A 17500-nucleotide genomic window follows, 5' to 3' on the forward strand; every position below is an offset into this window, starting at 1 on the left:
GTGTGTATGTGTGTTTTGTTTATTTTCGACTGTGTGTGCGTGTGCGTGTGTGTGTGTGTGTTTATTTTCGACTGCGTGTGCGTGTGTTTCTCGTCGCACGCTTTCATGTCCTCGACTCTTGACTTTGTTTGTGCTCCCTCGCTCTTTATCAACTGTCCCCCTCACTCACTCTGCTTTGCTTCAACTGCACCTCACTCCGCCTCCTCAAACATACACAGCTACATCAAGTACCTGACGAAGAAGTTCCTGAAGAAGACCAAGGTCAACCAGGAGATCAGCCTTCGCGAGTACCTGCGCGTCGTCGCCAGCAACCCCACCACATACGAGGTCCGCTACTTCAACGTCGAGGGCGCCGAGGAGGAGGAGGAGGACTAAGCGCCTGCGCTTGGTTGTCTGCTTGACTCGTTGCTCGCTCTAGCTGTGCTGCCTTGCTTCTCTCTCCATCCCCTCTCAATCCCCCAGTGCTGTTTTGAGGCGGTGGCGATGGTGGAGACGAGATGGCGCACATGTGGAGTCATGGGGGTTTCTTTGTATTCTCGCTGGCACTCGTGACCGTTGTGCGTTCATGAGTTGCGACCGAGGAATAAACCACAAAGCAACCCTACCCACTTGTTCATTGTGTCATCTCACGTCGTGTCATTGCGAGCGGTTGAGGCTTTAAGAGAGAGGAGACGAGGAAGATGAATATCAAGTCGAAGTGTGTCAAGATGAGGGACCACAGGCAGCGTGATGTTGTGTTGACGATGGACAGCAGTTACGGCTTCTTTGCCAAGCGCCGCAGCTTCTCGCGCTTGTTCTTCTTGTGGTGCTTCTTGCCCTTCCGCAGCATGGAGATGAGGTGAGTGAGTGGGTGAGTGGGTGAGTGGGTGAGTGAGTGAGTGAGTGAGTGTGTGTGTGTGGGTGAGTGAGTGTGTGGGTGAGTGAGGGAGTGAGTGTGTGTGGTGAGTGAGTGTGTGAGAGTGTGTGTGTGTGAGTGAGTGTGAGTGAGTGAGTGTGTGTGTGAGAGTGTGTGTGTCATCATTCAACAGCAGCATGTGACGCAATTACAAGTGCTGCAGGTGTTGAGCTTACGGTGGGCATGGGCTGATTGGACGAGCTGGTGCGCACTCCCTTGATGACCTGGGAGGATGGTGAAGCAAGTCAGACAATGCAGCGAGACAGGTGAGGGAAAAGACACGGAGTGCATCACTCAGCCACAGAGAGACAGACAGGGAGAAAATGAAGGTCCAGAGAAGAACACCCAGACACAGACATGGACAGAGTTGCAGACACAGACACAGACACAGACACACACACACACAGTCACATACCGCCTTGACGTCTGCCTGGCGGAAAAACTGATCGTCAACTTCATTGGCATACGTTGGACGGTGCTGTGGACACAATAATGACGATGGTGATGGTGAGAGCAATGGAGTGTGACAGTGAATTGCCTGGCAACGTGCATGCGATGCATGTGCGCGTGTGAATGCGTGTTTTCACGTTGGAATGTACAGCACAGCGCACCTTTGGACCGACGACGGCTGCTGCGTCCATCTCGCGCGCTTTCGTTGGCCGCGCTGTGCCACCCATCACGTGGCGTGGTGCGGAAGGTTCAAGGTGAGCACGTGGGGAGGGGGAGACGTGGGGCAATCGCGGCACAAGAAGAGAAGAAAGCACAGGATGGCGTCCAGCCAGCAACACAAACATGCACAGACACACACACACACACACAGACACACAGACACACAGACACAGACACACACAGACACACACACAGACACACAGACACAGACACACAGCTATGCGAGCAGCCGCACATGTTTCAGAGGTGAGGAATGTGGTGGTGCCTGGGGATGACTTGTATCCTGGCGGTGGGTGGCAGTACAGCAACTTGCCCTGTCATTTGTCATTGCACAACGCAATCACCACGGTGATGAAGAATGGAAGGCAATCACCAACACTGTGCACTGGCGTCGAACACGCTGCCACGCGTGAACAAACACAACACAACACAACACACACGCACACACACACACACACAACACACACAACACACACACAACAAAGCATAGGCACGACACAACACAGCACAACGTACAGACACACGCGCAAACAAATGCACACCTTGACAAAGTCCTTGAGCACGATGCGTGCGCCCCTGCTCGTGTCTGGAAGACCACGCGGGTTCATGAAACCACGGGCGTAGCTAAACGCGTTGAGAAACTCAAACGCTGTTGGGGGGCGGCTGGGATCCTGCACAATCGAGTATTGGCATGACATTCGCAGGCAGGGATGCAAAGGAAAGGCAGGCACGTGGGAGAGGAAGAAGTGTGGATGTGTGCCGGCGGCAGAGAAGTGAGCAAAACGAGAGCAAGCTGCGTGTACACAATGACATGTATTCTCCTTCACACATGAAATGAACAAGACGGCTGTTGTTGTGTCAAGCACAGCAGAGAAGGACAGCAAAGGGAGGGTTGATTTTTTTTGTTTGTTTGTTTGTGTGTGTGTGTGTGTGTGTGTGTGTGTGTGTGTGTGTGTGTGTGTGTGTGTGTGTGTGTGTGTGTGTGTGTGTGTGTGTGCGCGCGCGTGAGTGTGTGTGCGTGAGTGTGTATCCGCGTCGAATGTCACTACACATGCGTCATCACGACACCACCTCACCTCTCTGCTGCTGTGCTGCGGTGCGCTGGACGACGATGGCGACGCGTGTGTCGTCGATGCATCGGTGTTGCTGTCGTCGGTGGCCGTCGCCTCAGCCTCAAGGGTCTCATCCGCTGGCTTCTCTTCTTCCGTTGCGCTCTTGTCTTCTGCAAGCGTCTCCACGACAGCAACAGTGCCCTTCTCTGTCCCCGCTTGTTGCTCTTCCTTCACTTCAGCGCCTTCCTTCTCTTCCTCGTCCTTATCATCGCCACCATCATCGCCACCATCATCATCACCATCATCATCACCATCATCATCACCCTCATCATCATCGTCCTGCTCCTCTGCCAGCCTCCGCCTCTCTTCTTCCTCCTCCTGTCGTGCTCGCTCCTCGCGCTGCTGTCGCGCCATCTCCAGATACGGACCCCGCATGTACCACTCGCCCTTGAGCTCGCTCTTGTGTGCCTCAACAGCTGCAGAGAAGAACACAAAGTCAATCTTCGCCTTTGTCAGATACTGTGCCCACTCGTTCCTGCCGTGTGTATTTCGGGGAGGAGAGAGAGTGTGTGTGATTGTGTGAGTGTGAGTGATTGTTTGTGAGAGCGTGTGTGTGTTTGTGCGTGTGTGTGTTTGTGCGTGATTGCGCGTGATTGTGTGAGTGATTGCGTGAGAGAAAGTGTGTTTGTGCGTGCGTGTGTGTGTGCGCATATGTGTGTGCGCATATGTGTGCGAGGAAGTGAAATGGTAGACGTGGCTGGGTACACAACACGGCGACTGCTTTTCTCACCGCTGCTCGTCGGTCAAGAGATCGGCCTTGTTGATGAGGAGGAGGTTGATCTTGCTTGCGCTAATTTCGCGTACATACTCCTCAATGTCTGGGCAGCGGAACAGCAGCGGGTTGCGCGCATCCACAATCTGCACCACAACATCGCTGGTTGGAAGGGTAAAAAGGGGCACGTGAGTGGTGATGCGGGTGTGTGTTTGGGGGGGGGGGGGTGAGAGGATTGGACGATGAGTGCAACGAAGGCGGGGGCACCAAAGATGGCACACAGGAGCACAGACACAGACACACACAGACACACAGACACACACAGATACACAGACCTCCGCTCCACGACGCGCCAGAACTGGCGCCAAAAGTCGAGGTTTCGCTCAAACGGCGTCATGACGATGTTCTCCATCTCCTCCAGCTGCGCAAGGCCGCGGCGCCACTCAAGGAAGCTGCAGCAATGGGGAACGGAGGAGGAGGAGGAGAAGGGGTGGACGTGGTGAGGACAAGGAAACGAGATGCATGGTGGTGCAACATCATGGCAAGCGACGCTGCGAGTGAAGCAAGCAATCATGACAAGCAAGCGTGACAGGTAATCATGACAGGTAAACGCGACAAACACAGCTGCACGGCATGAAAGTGCACCTCTCCCGCTCCTTGAGGTGAAGCTCCTCCTTTGGCATGTCGCGCGTCCACTCCGGTCTGCGGGGAACGCGGAGCCGCTTGCGGTTCGCACTCTGGGCCTGCGCAGTCGCGCTGCAAGCAAGGAGAGGGTGTTAGGAAACAGCACATGTTGGGACTCAAGTGCATGCAGGAGGCGCGAGAGACATGGAGAGACGAGCACCAGAAAGCACATGCATGAAGTGTGCAGAACACAGACACACACAGACACACATGCACACGCATGCACACACAGACACACACACACACGCATGCACACGCATGCACACACAGACACACACATAGACAGACAAACAGACAAACACACACACACAGACACACACACACAGACACACACACACACACACACACACACACACACACACACACACGCAGGTAGACGCATGTGTGAACGCACAGCTGCTTCTCGCGTGACGGCAGGGCTTCGTTTTGCAGGCCCGTGACCAGCTTCACATTGAGGCGCTGGGCCGTAAACTCTGTGCCGGCAAGCTCGGCTGTGGCGAGGAACTCATCCAGGGCATTCTGCTCCGTGATGGACACGCCACCGAGGCGAGCCCAGTCTGCACCGTCATCGAGGTCCGACGTGTGGTTCTATTTATGGTTGCATGGAGAGCCATGAAGACGGATGAATGCGCGTGTGCACGTGGATGAGTGTGTGTGTGTGAGTGTGTGTGGGTGAGAGAGAGAGAGAGAAAGAGAGAGAGAGAGAGAGAGAGAGAGAGAGAGAGAGAGAGAGAGAGAGAGAGAGAGAGAGAGAGTGTGTGTGTGTGTGTGTGTGTGTGTGTGTGTGTGTTGTGTGTGTGTGTGTGTTGTGTGTGAGTGAGTGTGTGTGAGTGAGTGTGTGTGTGAACGAGAAAATGGTGTGGGAAGGAAATCACGAGTCATGCATTGTGGCACATGGTGAAGGGACAAACACACACACACACACATGCACATGCACATCCACACAAACACGCATCCACACAAACACACATGCACATACATGCCCATCCACACACACACACACACTCAACACACCAGCGATCGTTCGTTGTTGACGGTGCGCTGGCCTCGAAACCGGTTTCGAATCAGGGTCTTGCCCAGCGACCCTTGCTCCTTGGTCTTCTTGCGAGGCATGCTGCTGCTTCCTTCTTGCCTTGCTTTGCTGCTGCTGCTGTTTGCACCTGTTTGCTGTGCTCGCTTCGCCTCTTGCCCTGATCTTGGGTGGTCGCGTGGTCGTCTCTTCTTTTGTGTGTCAGCCGAAGAATAAAAATTGTTTTCGCGCTCTGTGAATTTGACCAATCATTTCACACCATTTCCTTCAGCACCCCATACGAACGCCACCCCTCCACCACGCACCCGTGTTTGTGTTTGTGTTTTTGATGAGCTGTTTGGCTTACGCCCCAAGCGACAAACAACTGTTGCCACCTCCTTGGCGCCGTTATCTTCTTTTCCCTTCTTCTCCCCTCTCCTTGCTGCGTCTCTGAGACTGGATGACACAAACACAGTGTTGAAGTGAGCACCTCCTTCAGCGCCGAAGATTGTCAGCGTCCCCCTCTGTCCACGCACGCGCGCGTGCGACTCAAAGACGCCCATCCAGCAGCACATGCGGTGGCGCTCCTCGAGACTCATCAGGATGTCGGCTCGCCACCTCGCAGCTGCGTTGGTTCTTGTCGCCGCTGTTCTGTGGAGCGCGGCGATAAGTTGCCAAGCCACCGAGGAAACCTGCAATGACCAATCGGTGCTGCTGCAGATTGAGGGCCTCTTCAATGAAATGGACTCCGACAACTCCACGACCATCGTGTCAGCAGAATACACGGCATATTGCGCCTCTGATATCAACGGCACTTGCCCCAACATCTCTTTGTGAGTGCAACTGTATCGCCTGCCTCCTGTCTGCCCTCGGCTTCCTTTAGTGCGCTCGTTGTTTGTGCGTTCATGTCTGTGCGTGCTTTGTTTGCACCTGTGCCATCATGCATCCTCTCTCTTGTTGATTCGTTTGAATCAGCGCGCACGCGCTTGGCAGCAGGGATGCATGCTTCATCCATTCGCTCGCTTGTGTGTGTGTGTGTGTGTGTGTGTGTGTGTGTGTGTGTGTGTGTGTGTGTGTGTGTGTGTGTGTGTTTGTTTGTCACTTGCACCAGCTCACACGTCTCTGTTGTGGTGCACTTGCGCTCTACTCATCACCCACCACCCCAACACCGGTGTCTTCCATTGCAGGGCCTTTTCTTTTGACACCGACGGCAGCGCGTCGTTGGACCCGCACGAGTTCCGCACGCTGGTGTGCTCTCTGCTGTTGAATGGAACGGACATTGCTGCCAACGCAACGACGACGTCGGCACCACCCACATCAGGCGCCCTCTCCACCACCGCCACGACCAGCACCTGCCCGTTTGGTGGCTGTGGCGTAGGAGTGTGCGAGGAAGGCCGGTGCGTGTGCCCGTCAACGCACACGGGCGACGCGTGCGAGTTTGAGCTGTGCGCGGACACCCCTGGCGACTGCATCAACGGTGGCGAGTGCATCCAGCACAGCTTCGGCGGCCAGCAGACCCAGGAGTGCCTGTGCCCTTCCAATGCGTGGGGTTGGACGTGCGAGTATGTGGAGTGCGACCAAGGCATGTACCGCAACACAAACACGGACACGTGCGAGAACATCACGGCGTGCGCGTACCCGGCGCAGTACGAGGCACAGCCAGCCACGCGCTCCACGGACGCCATCTGCCTGGCCGTGTCTCCCGCGTGCGACTTTCCAAACACATATGAGGCGCAGGCGCCGAGCGAAACGCAGGACCGCGCGTGCTATCCCGTCATGCCGTGCTTTCCAGGGCAGGTGGAGGTGCAGCCACCAACGCCAACCAGCAACCGCGTTTGCCAGTACACCACGACCACCACAAGTTCCACCACGATTGCGACAACGACAACAACCAGCAGCAGCAGCAGCAGCAGCACCACCACCACCACCACCTCAACCAACTCCACGTCCACAACAACAACAACAACAACAACAACAACCACAAGTTCCACCACCAGCACCACCACCAGCAGTGCGAGCTCGACTGCGTCGTGTGCGGGCGTGACGTGCCTCAATGGCGGCCGCTGCCGTGCTGGCAGGTGCGTGTGTGCGTCTGGGTGGGTTGGGGCCGCGTGCGAAGCGTCGGCCAACACCGCTGTCGTCAATTCCCGCGGCAACATCACCGACCTTAACCGCATCTACCGCCTCTCAAACCAGGAGGCAACGCTTATCAACCCCTGGCACGCCTGCGCCAACCAGACCTGCCGCACCGTGTTCGCTGACGGCGTGTGCGACCCCTCGTGCAACACCGCCGCGTGTGTGTTTGACGGCGACGACTGCGTGGCCATCGCCCCCATCTGCAAGCAGGTGGCGGCCGGCACATGCACGTTTGGTGGCGACGCGTGCAACCCGGCGTGCGCAACCTCCGAGTGCCTCTGGGACAACAACGGCTGCGGCACGTGGGATACAGGCGACAACAGCCTGGCTTACACACTGCGCCTGTTTCTGGACCTTGAGCTGTCTGTGTTCACAGGCCGCGTGCAGAGCACGTTTGCATATCGCCTCTCCCAACGGCTCGACGGGTTTGTCACCTTTGCCGCTGTTCGCCAAGCCGTCATGTTTGGTCCATCATCGTCGCCATCATCAGCAGCATCTGCCGCAGCATCGTCGTTGTCGTCGTCGCCGTCATTGCTGAGTGCCTCCTCCGCCATCGCCAACCGTCCATGGCGGGCGCGGCGCGAGGGCGATGTTGCGTCGCGTCCAGTGCTCCAAGTTGACGCCACCATCACCCCGCGCTGCAGCGTCAGGTGCATCACCTCCTCGCAGGCCGCCGCAGGATATGTCAACGCCATTGTCGCCGCTGGGGCGTCCTCGTCTGATCTTGGTGTCCCCGTGCTCCGTGCACAGGCAACGACATCGGGCAATGGCGGTGACGGTGGCAGTGGTGGCAGCGTGAGCGTGTCGCCTGCGGGCGCAGCCACCATCGCGGGTGTGTGTTTGCTTGCACTGGGTGTGCTGGTTGTGATTGGCGTTGTTGGCAAAGGAGCCAAGCGACGAGTGACGATTGAAGCCATTGAGCTGCATGAGGGTGGCGCACACACCAGCCCGCCACCGCCACCGCCACAAGTTGATGATGCTGCGGCGTGGAGCGATGGAGGACCGCTCCCGGCCAAGCGAGCACGCCACCACCACCACCAGCAGCAGTACGAAGACAGCCCGCAGTTCAGTGGCAGGATGGCGACGGCTGTGTCGTCATCGTCGTCGCGTCTGCTGGCGATGCGCGGAGATGACGACTTTGACCCCAACATGGACCATGCTGCTTATCCCCGTTTTAAGAGCAGCACCAACACCAACAGCAGCGTCACGTCACCACAACACCAGCACCAGCACCACCAGCACCAACACCAGCAGCCCGAGTACCAGCCGCTGCCGCGGCGCCGCAGCTCTTCGGTGTCGTCGTCGTCGTCGGTGGCTGCTCTGATCCGCACGCTGAGTAGGAGCGCCAGCACCTCTGCAAAGGTCTGGCCCGCGCCCCAGCCACCAGCATACACCGAGCACGATCCACACCAGCAGCAGCAGCAACAACGCCAACAACAGCACCAACAGCACCTGCAACAGCACCAACAAGACCAGCATCAGCATCATCAGCAGCACTTGGCCCGTGGTGATGACGCCCTGTTCTCGCATATGGGGGCGATTGGTGAGGAGCAGGACGATGATGGCTGTGGTGGTGGTGAGACGGCGCTGGACGCGTTTATCAACTCACAGGCACAAGGAGAATGCAGCACAACCACGGGCACCACTCATCACAGCGACAGCAGCATCCCTGGCACGACTGACACGTGGATGGGCAGCGAGCACGCCAGTATGGCGAACAGCCCTGCGGAGAGCGCGTGCACGGGGTCGAGTGTGCACGGCAGCGCCATGGCCACCAACCCGCTGCTGCTGGACAACGACGCGCTGGACTTTGCAGTGTTCTCATCGGATGCTCATGCACTGATGCACAGCGACCACCAGCACGGCGCTTACGACGACGCACACAACGTCCGCTTTGATCGCCATCACCATAAGCCGCGGCCCGTGCTCTCGCCCATTGTTGGCGACGTTGATCTTGACCAGCAGCAGCGGTATGGGTGGCAGTCTGATGGTGCTGATCACGCGGGACCCGTGCCCGTGATCGGTGTTGGCGATGGCGACGTTGGTGGCGACGATGCGTTGCGCCCTGCACCGCTGTGGTCGCCTCACACCACAGCAGCACCACCGCCGCCGCCGCCCATGATGGCGCTGCATGGCGACGACGACGGCGCGATCACCAATGACGAGGACTTGATCCGCGCGTGTGCACGGGACTTGGCGGCGGCGCGGCGGTCTGCAAACATCGGGGTTGTTGTTGCCAACACGCACGCGCGCGCAGCTGGCAGCGTTGCTGACCCACAACAACAACAGCAGCAGCCAGACGTGCACGTGCACCCCTCGCGTTACTTACACCTGCAGATGACCGGCGACGGCAGCTCTTTGTCGCTGGAGCAGCTGTGCACAGACATCACACCCGTCCTGCCGCGCCGTGCTATTCCGGCACGCAGCGAGCGGCAGCACAGCACCCAGCGGTACGAGCAAGGCAGTGACGCTGTTGGCCCTGCTGTGTCTCATGCACAGCAACACGAGTCATCGTCATTATCACCACTTGTGCGTGGTGGGGAGTGGTCATCGCCGGGCAGTTCGCCGGGTGACGGCAGCACGACCGCCAGCACCACACCGCCACAGGGCCATACGCCGCGCTCACATGCTGACGATGATGACAACGACGATGACAACGACGACATTGCTCATGATGGCGACACGAGTGGCGGTTCTAGTGCACAGGGTCACGTGCACGCTCACGCCAGCCCGCGCGAATCGCACCAGCCACCGCGCACCGCTGCGCCGGCCGTGCCCTGCGCGCCCGCTTCATCTCCCCTGGCGCGGGCATGCACAACAGCGTCTCCAACGTCACAACTTCCGCCACCACAGGAGCAGCAGCAGCAACAGCAGCAGCAACAGCAGTCGTTGTGGAGTGCTGATGATGCGCGCAATGAACAGCGGGAGCTGTTGGCCGCATGTGCGTCTGCGAGCGCTGTGGAACGCGGTGCCATCTTCACTGCCCTCTTGCAACTCGAGTCGGCAGCATCATTATCCTCATCACCATCATCATCGTCGTCGCCGTCGTCAGCATCGCCATCAGCGCGTGGAGCGATCGCGATCGCGACCACGAACACAACGCCGTCGTCGTCGTCCGCGCCCTCTCCGCAACAGATCGGCGACGACGAACCCACAGCCCGTGGTGGTGATCGTGGTGATGGCCCTCGTGCTGGTGATGGTGCGGGTGTGCGCGCGTTCCTGCGTGCCATTCCCTCCGGCGAGCTGCTGTGCGTGGCCGGCCCCCGTGGCGAGACGCTGCTACACATGGCGTGCGAGGCGCAGTGCATGCCTGCGGTGCGTGTGCTGCTTGCGGATGCGGTGCGAGCGTCGGCGCTGCTTGCGACGAGAGATGACGACGGCCGCACGCCGCTGCACATTGCCGCGTCCGTCGGCTTTGAGCCCGGTGTCGAGGCCATCCTCAGCCTCAGGACCCCGCAGCCCAGGCCCGGTGCTGCTCGTGGCGCCCGCGGTGCTCGTGGTGGTGTTCACAGCAGGGATGGCAACAAGGGGCAGCGAGGTGGGCCATCAGCTGATGTTGATGTTGATGTTGAAGTTGACGTTGATGCTGCGGACAGCACCGGTGCGTCGCCGCTGATTGCGTGTGTGCGGCAGCGCCAGTTGCGGTGTGCCAAGCTGCTGCTGCGGGCGGGCTCGAACCCGGACCATCGCGACGTGCGCGGGTGGGCGGCCGTGCACTGGGCGGCCGTGCAGAACGACGCGAGCGGCGTGAAGCTGCTGTTGGCGTACCGTGGCGACATCAACATCAAGACCAACAACAGCCAGACGCCGCTGCACCTTGCCACGCGCGAGGGCAACGTGAAGGTGGTGCAGCTGCTGTTGAGCAGATTTGCCAAGCGGCACGTGGAGGACGCGTTTGGGCAGACGCCCGCGGGCCTGGCGCGCGAAATGAAGGACACAGCTGTTTTGCAGGCGTTTTCGTCCACCACCTCTGTGTCTGGTCGTGGTGGCCAGGCCCTGCGCAGCAAGCGGCCCGCTGCCCCCAAGATGCCGCTGCTGCGACGCGGCAGTGGCGGCGGCAGCACAGCGTGATGCCAGCGTGTTTGTATGTATGCGTGCGTATGTGTTTGGAAGCGTGTGCGAATATGGTTGACGATTGTATGTGTGTGCACGTATGTTTGACGTGTTGGCATTTGTGGAAGTGTTGTTTTTTGAAGTGATGTGTTTGTTGGGTTGGTTCTGACAGCGTGTGCACAGTGACTGTGTATGTGCAAGAGCTGGTGTTCCGGGGGGGGGGGTTGTTCAGTGCTCTTTCTTGCGGTAGCTATCTTGGGTGGTTTGTTGGATTGCGGTATTCTTATGCAGCAGTGGTGGAGATGACATGGTGTTCTGCTTCTTTATTTGACGTCTTAACTGATGAATGAACACGATGACATGAAATGATACAACTTCTTACACGCACGTGTGTGTGTGTGTGCGCGTGCGTGTAGGTGTGCGTGAGCGTGAGTACTTTTTCGTTGTGCACCTGTGCAGATGGCTGTCCGAGGTGTGTGTGTGTGTGTGTGTGTGTGTGTGTGTGTGTGTGTGTGTGTGTGTGTGTGTGTGTGTGTGTGTGTGTGTGTGTGTGAGCGTGAGTGCTTTTGGGTTGTGCGCCTGTGCAGATGGCTGTCTGAGGTGTCTGTGAACAAGAGCACGCCTTCCTTTGCGTCCACCATCTCTGCATCTATTCGACGAGTGAGGCAAGAACGCGGCGGGGTCCATCAAACGCGCGGCGTGCGTGCATGACGAGGTAGTTGTCAAGCAGCGCAACGTCGCCCGGCTGCCACTCCAACTCAACGGCTGCATCCTCGCACATGGCCTTGATGTCAAGCAGGACCTGCGCCAAGGGGGGGGGGGCAGCAGCCGTGTGAGGTACAAATGATGGGCTGGGAATGGTAATGCAGCAATGGTACAGCGCACAGGTGCACAGGGGGCAGACAGGAAGGTAACAAACAAAAAGGCACACAGGCTTTGAGAGCACGTTTACAAACACAAACACACACGCGCGCACACATTCACACACACACACACACACACACGCGCACATTCACATGCACATTCACACACACGCGCACAAACAAACACACAAACAAACAAACAAGCACACACACACGCACACAAACAAACACACAAGCAAACAAACAAGCACACACACACACACGCACACAAACACACACATACACACACACACGCGCGCACACACACAAACACAGAGCACGGCACACCTTGTATGGCATGGGCTCGTCGTCACCGAAGCAGATGAACCGTGCAAGGCGCTTGTCACTGCTCTCGCTGTCCCCACTGTCTGCTGTGCCGCTGAACTCGGACGCATTGGCGATGGTGGCAACAATCTGGTTAAAGAACACCACCTTGTCCGTGCCGGGCGCTGTGCGGATGCCCTTGAGCACGGGCGACGTTGCTGCCAGCGTGTCGTCCTCCAGCCACCTCCACGTGTATCCGAGCTCGCGCATGTGCTCCTCCACGGCCTCCTTCGTGTCGCGCCCGAAGAACGACTTCCAGCTGCGGCCGGCGCCCTTGGACGTGTCCTGCTGCGCGGCCATGTACGACGTGTACTTGACGCCGTGCTCCTCCAGGTGCCGGTAGAACTCGGGGTGCTTCTCCTTGACGCGCTGGCACACGATGTCCGAGGGGCAGACGGCCGTGCCTCCGCCAGTCGTTGCGGGGCGCTCGCAGAAGAAGAACAGCTTGCTTGGCCAGTACGGTGTCTGCGCTTGCTCATGATGAAACACCTGTTATGTGTCCGTCGAGGGAGAGGTTGAGGTAAGCGTGGGTGAGGGGAGTGCGGGTGAGCAAGGGTGGGTGAAGGGGCAAGCGTAAGCAAGGGAACTGTGTGATGAAGAAGACCATGAGGCGACCGTGTGGTGACTAAGGCAACAGAAGGGATGGAGGAGCATGTACGCGAAGCACAGCCACTGTCGCGTATCATGGGTAAAACGTACCTGGCCACCTTTCTTTCCCTCGTTTGTGGTGCACACGCGGTCTGTGACTTGGATGCGAACGGCAAAGGACAGGGATCGGGAGTATGGCAAGTCCTTGTAGCTACACAAGTGGGGTGGCGAAGGAGAGCATCAAAGCAGTTGGAATGACAGCAGGTGAGACAAGAGACGTTGTGGGACTGGGGGGGGGGAAGTAAGAGTTGCTGGGTGATACACGTGTTGATGCGGGTGTTGATGCGGGTGTTGATGCGGGTGTTGATGCGGGTGTTGATGTGGGTGTTGATGCAGGTGTTGATGTTGAAGTCGGATGGACGCTGGCACGCCAAGTGACATCAATGGCGTTCGAACGTTCGATGAAACGCACAAAAGATGCGACCATCCTCCCAGTGTACCTTTGGAAGCTGCACACGAACGAGTCAAAGTGCTGGGCGGTGGTGAGCGGGAAGCCGCGGAACAAGATGGCGCCGTGGTGCTTGAGCTTCTCCTCCAGCGTGCTCTGGTTCTTTTTGATCCACTCACAGACCCCGTCCATAGTCACGGCTGCTGGCTGATGTGTGCACTTGACAACAAGCGGCACCGCCACGTCGTTGAATGTCCGCTGCTGCGGTGGTGCCAGCGAGCCTACCTCGCCAAGCTCCCCAATCATCTCCTTGCTGCGCTTGCTTTCTTGCTGAGCCATGGCGACGGTTGGTTCAAGGGTCAGTGGACTGACTGCTTTGCTGGTTGGTGTTTGTATTTGACCGCTCGAGGGTGTGCAACACGGAATAGTGGCCATTTCTTACAATGGATTTCTACACTGCGTACGACATTGTGGTGTGTTTGACAGCAGTGTGTGCGTGTGTGTGCGTGCGTGTGTGCGTGCGTGTATGTATGTGTTTGTATGCTAATGTGTTTGTATGCTAATGTGTGTGTGTGTGTTGTGTGTGTGTTGTGTGTGTTGTGTGTGCCTGTGCGTGTGTGTGTGTGCTAAAGCGTGTTGTGGTGGAAGCCGTTAGATCTCACGAGCATAAGCATCAACAACGACATCCTCCAGTACTCACCCCCCCCCCAACCACTTCAAACACCACCACGTGTAGGATGGGTTCACTGAGGGCGATCGCGGCGCTGCCGTTGATCGACTGGTGCAGCTGAGCAAAGCAAACACGACACAGAGGCACCAGGCACTGCCGCTGTTATGCACGGCCATCGGGAAGAGCATGGCCGCAGCAGCAGCAGCAGCAACAACAACAACAACAACAACAGCAGCAGCAGCAACAACAGCAGCGCAATCGCCGGCAGATACTGATGCGGGTGGCACCGACGCTTCTTCTTCAGCAACCACGGACGGCGTCATACGCCATGCGCAGGCAGTGTTTGATCTCGTTCGCCAAGAGGTACTGCAGCACACCACTGCAGAAGCAGCGCAGGGCGAAGAGGGCACAGGTGGGAAGCAAGGTGTGCTGAAGGCCAGCAGCACGGGCCAGCATGCACCGCAGCATCTGGATCTCGGCGTGGTTGCGCGCTGCCTGGCCCCGCTGAAGGATGTATCGGCGCTGGCAGCGTCTTGGGTCAAGCTCGTCCTGGACATGGCCTTGTCCACCACCTGTGCGTGCGTGCGTGCGTGCGTGCGTGCGTGTGTGTGTGTGTGCGTGTGTGTGTGTATGTATGTCTGCGCTATGCTTGTTGAGCTGCCACTCTCGCACTCACTCACTCCTCTCCCTCTCTCGCTGCGATGCGATGCATTGGTTTGCTGCTGTCTGCTGGTGCTACGTGCGCTCATCGTATTCCTGCACCATGACTGCGCCCCTGATTCTCAGCTGCAGATGTCAAACGTGTGGGACAGGAGTTGCTGCAAGGCGCGCCAGCAAGCTTTGCAGCAGGTGAGGTTGACATGTGTATGCACCACTTGAACGAACCTCCCGCAAATGATCGGCCACTGCTCCATGATCACTTTGCGATTGGTGTTCTCAACCGAATGCGCTCCGTGTGCTTCCAGATGTTGTCGTTGCGGCCATGAACGTGGCGGTGCAAGACGAAGTGAGCGATGGTGCGCGCCAGGGGTCGTTGGCCGTGATTGAGAAACTCGTGAACACACACGCGACGTCGATGCCACCCGAATCTCCCGCCGTGGAGATCATGGCGGCCGCCATTCTGGAGGTGTGTGTGTGTGTGTGTGTGTGTGTGTGTGTGTGTGTGTGTGTGTGAGTGTGTGTGTGTGCGTGCGTGTTTGTTTGATTTTGTGGGATGATTGCGGCTGCACGCTCGTTGCAGTCATCGTGCTCTGCTTGCAGCGCAAGTTCTCACGCATGTGCGTGCCCTAATGTCCAATGATGAAGATTCTGGACGACGTGACCAAAGAAGAATTTGAGGTGCTCGTGCCGACACTTCGCAAGCTCCCAATCTACACCAACGCGGCCCCATGCCAGGTCAACCTGCAGCCCTTGTGTATTTGTGGAGCGCTGGACTGAGGAGTGGGTGTCCGCATTCAAGAGTGTGCTTGCTATCTTGTTTTGTGGCTACTCCAGATGACTGCCGCTGCAGATGACTGCTGACAGTTGTGATAACCACCTCGCTCGTTGTTGCGTCTGTCGTGTCCGCGCTTTCTTCGTGTAGGAGGTGGTGGATTTCCTGTTCAACCTCTCTGAACTCGGCGAACTTGGCGAGGTGCGTTGCCCAGTGATCGCATGCTGGTGCGGTGGGGGTGGGGTGTTGCCATGCTCTGCTGCACGCGTGCGTCCACATGTGTCTGCTCCACGCCTCTGCTCGGTTGTTCATGTGTATGTTCGCGCACGTGCACGCCCCGCTTCCACCCTCCATGCAATCGCAGTCGCTGTCCGATGCGGCGTACGACATGTTTGCTCCGTGCTTCGAACAGGCGCTCGCATTCGCACAGGTGAAGCAGAGTTGCCGCTGTTGTTGCTTCCTGTTGCAGTATGAGAGGGTTTCGGGACGGGCGGAGAAGGGTTGAGAAGCCAATGCTGTGATGATGATGATGATGATGATGATGATGATGATGATGATGATGATGATGATGATGATGATGATGATGATGATGATGATGATGATGATGATGATGATGATGATGATGCTCGATGTGTGCTGTTTCCATTCTTTCACGCACGTCACATATTCTCACATCATGGCGCTGCTGCAGCCTGGTGTCTCTCTGGATGCGTTTGTGAGTGCGATCATGAGCAAAGTGCTGCCGCATCTGTCCTTCCTGGCTGCTGGCCGTATCCGTGTCCTCCACCTCCTCGTCGCCGCCATCGACAACACGTCCCCAGACGCCTCGGATCTCCTCGCTGCCCTCCACCCGCTCCTCCTGGTAACCTCGTCCTGCACTGTGTGTGTGTGTATGTGCGTGTGTATGTGCGTGTGTGTGTGTGTGTGCGTGTGTGCGTGTGTGTGTGTGTGTGCGTGTGTGTGTGCGTGCGTGCGTGTGTGTGTGCGTGTGTGTGTTTGCCGGTCGTGCCAGCGGTTTCGTGCAGCCATTGGCGTCTCCCCCCTCCCATGCTCACCTGGCGACCCGATGGCAACAGGAGTACCAGCGCAGGGCGGAGGAATCGCAGCAGTACAACTGGGCGCTCTGTGAGGCGCTGTTGGCCCTGCTCGACACCGCGCTGAGGAAGGTGGGCTGCTGTCGTCGTCGTAACAATCCTTTGCTCCTGCGACGTTTGTATGTGTGTGTGTGTTTATTTGTGTGCGTGTGTGTGTGTGTGCACGTGTCTTTATTTGTGTGTATGTGTGGTTGTTTTGACGCTGCATTTGTTACACCACTAACTGCGATCACGCTGCCCACGCTCCTCAGACACCATCGTACATGACGTCGCTGGAGAAGGACGACCAGGACGAGCTCATTGAATGGTGCGTGCTTGGGAGATGGTGTGGTGACAGGTGGTGCAGGGACACGTGCTGGCAGTTTGATGCCACGGTTTGTGATTTGCTCCATGGATGCCTCCTGATAATTGAGTGATCTCACACGAGGATGTGTGTGTCTGTCTGTCTCTCTGTCTCTCTCTCTCTCTCTCTCTGTCTGTCTCTCTGTCTCTCTGTCTCTCTGTCTCTCTCTGTCTGTCTCTCTGTCTCTCTCTCTCTCTCTCTCTCTCTCTCTCTCTCTCTCTCTCTCTCTCTCTCTCTCTCTCTCTCTCTCTCTCTCTCTCTCTCTCTCTCTCTCTCTCTCTCTCTCTCTCTCTCTCTCTCTCTCTCTCTCTCTCTCTCTCTCTCTCTCTGTCTGTCTGTCTCTCTGAGCCTGGACATCCTGCCTGAGGAAGATCGGCAGACGAAAGCCATCATCCACCAGCACATGGGCCTCATCCACGTCACCGCCAC

The 17500-nt window shown here is 57.7% G+C and overlaps 4 protein-coding genes across 4 annotated transcripts in view; 2 read left to right on the top strand and 2 right to left on the bottom strand.

The window, feature by feature from the left end:
* Positions 1-518: 518 nt before the first annotated feature.
* On the bottom strand, positions 519-5369 carry PTSG_03467 (uncharacterized protein). Its single transcript, XM_004995995.1, has 12 exons — positions 5087-5369; positions 4467-4660; positions 4034-4144; positions 3724-3840; positions 3407-3550; positions 2641-3151; positions 2107-2235; positions 1800-1878; positions 1507-1559; positions 1311-1373; positions 1072-1119; positions 519-817 (listed from the first exon to the last, which is right to left on the bottom strand). The coding sequence occupies exons 1-12, from the start codon at positions 5183-5185 to the stop codon at positions 755-757; spliced, it is 1611 nt and encodes a 536-aa protein (XP_004996052.1). The 5' UTR covers positions 5186-5369; the 3' UTR covers positions 519-754.
* Positions 5370-5403: 34 nt separating this feature from the next.
* PTSG_03468 (uncharacterized protein) lies at positions 5404-11636 on the top strand. Its single transcript, XM_004995996.1, has 2 exons — positions 5404-5914; positions 6269-11636. Exons 1-2 carry the CDS (start codon positions 5655-5657, stop codon positions 11286-11288), a joined length of 5280 nt encoding a protein of 1759 aa, XP_004996053.1. The 5' UTR covers positions 5404-5654; the 3' UTR covers positions 11289-11636.
* Positions 11637-11919: 283 nt separating this feature from the next.
* PTSG_03469 (uncharacterized protein) lies at positions 11920-13953 on the bottom strand (the record flags this gene model as incomplete). Its single annotated transcript, XM_004995997.1, has 4 exons — positions 13585-13953; positions 13196-13295; positions 12461-12985; positions 11920-12072 (listed from the first exon to the last, which is right to left on the bottom strand). Exons 1-4 carry the CDS (start codon positions 13869-13871, stop codon positions 11920-11922), a joined length of 1065 nt encoding a protein of 354 aa, XP_004996054.1. The 5' UTR covers positions 13872-13953.
* PTSG_12028 (uncharacterized protein) overlaps positions 13938-17500 on the top strand; it is a 4994-nt gene continuing 1431 nt past the window's right edge. Inside the window, exons 1-11 of the mRNA XM_004995998.1 lie at positions 13938-14005; positions 14269-14776; positions 14989-15051; positions 15168-15328; positions 15508-15597; positions 15785-15835; positions 15999-16064; positions 16326-16496; positions 16711-16800; positions 16980-17035; positions 17420-17500. The exon at positions 17420-17500 is cut by the window's right edge and continues 6 nt beyond it. Coding sequence (XP_004996055.1) covers positions 13976-14005; positions 14269-14776; positions 14989-15051; positions 15168-15328; positions 15508-15597; positions 15785-15835; positions 15999-16064; positions 16326-16496; positions 16711-16800; positions 16980-17035; positions 17420-17500 — 1367 coding nt within the window. The 5' untranslated portion in view covers positions 13938-13975. The remainder of the gene's footprint in view (positions 14006-14268; positions 14777-14988; positions 15052-15167; positions 15329-15507; positions 15598-15784; positions 15836-15998; positions 16065-16325; positions 16497-16710; positions 16801-16979; positions 17036-17419) is intronic.

Source organism: Salpingoeca rosetta, assembly GCF_000188695.1.
Source record: "Salpingoeca rosetta unplaced genomic scaffold supercont1.7, whole genome shotgun sequence".
In the NCBI taxonomy this organism is placed as follows: Eukaryota; class Choanoflagellata; order Craspedida; family Salpingoecidae; genus Salpingoeca; species Salpingoeca rosetta.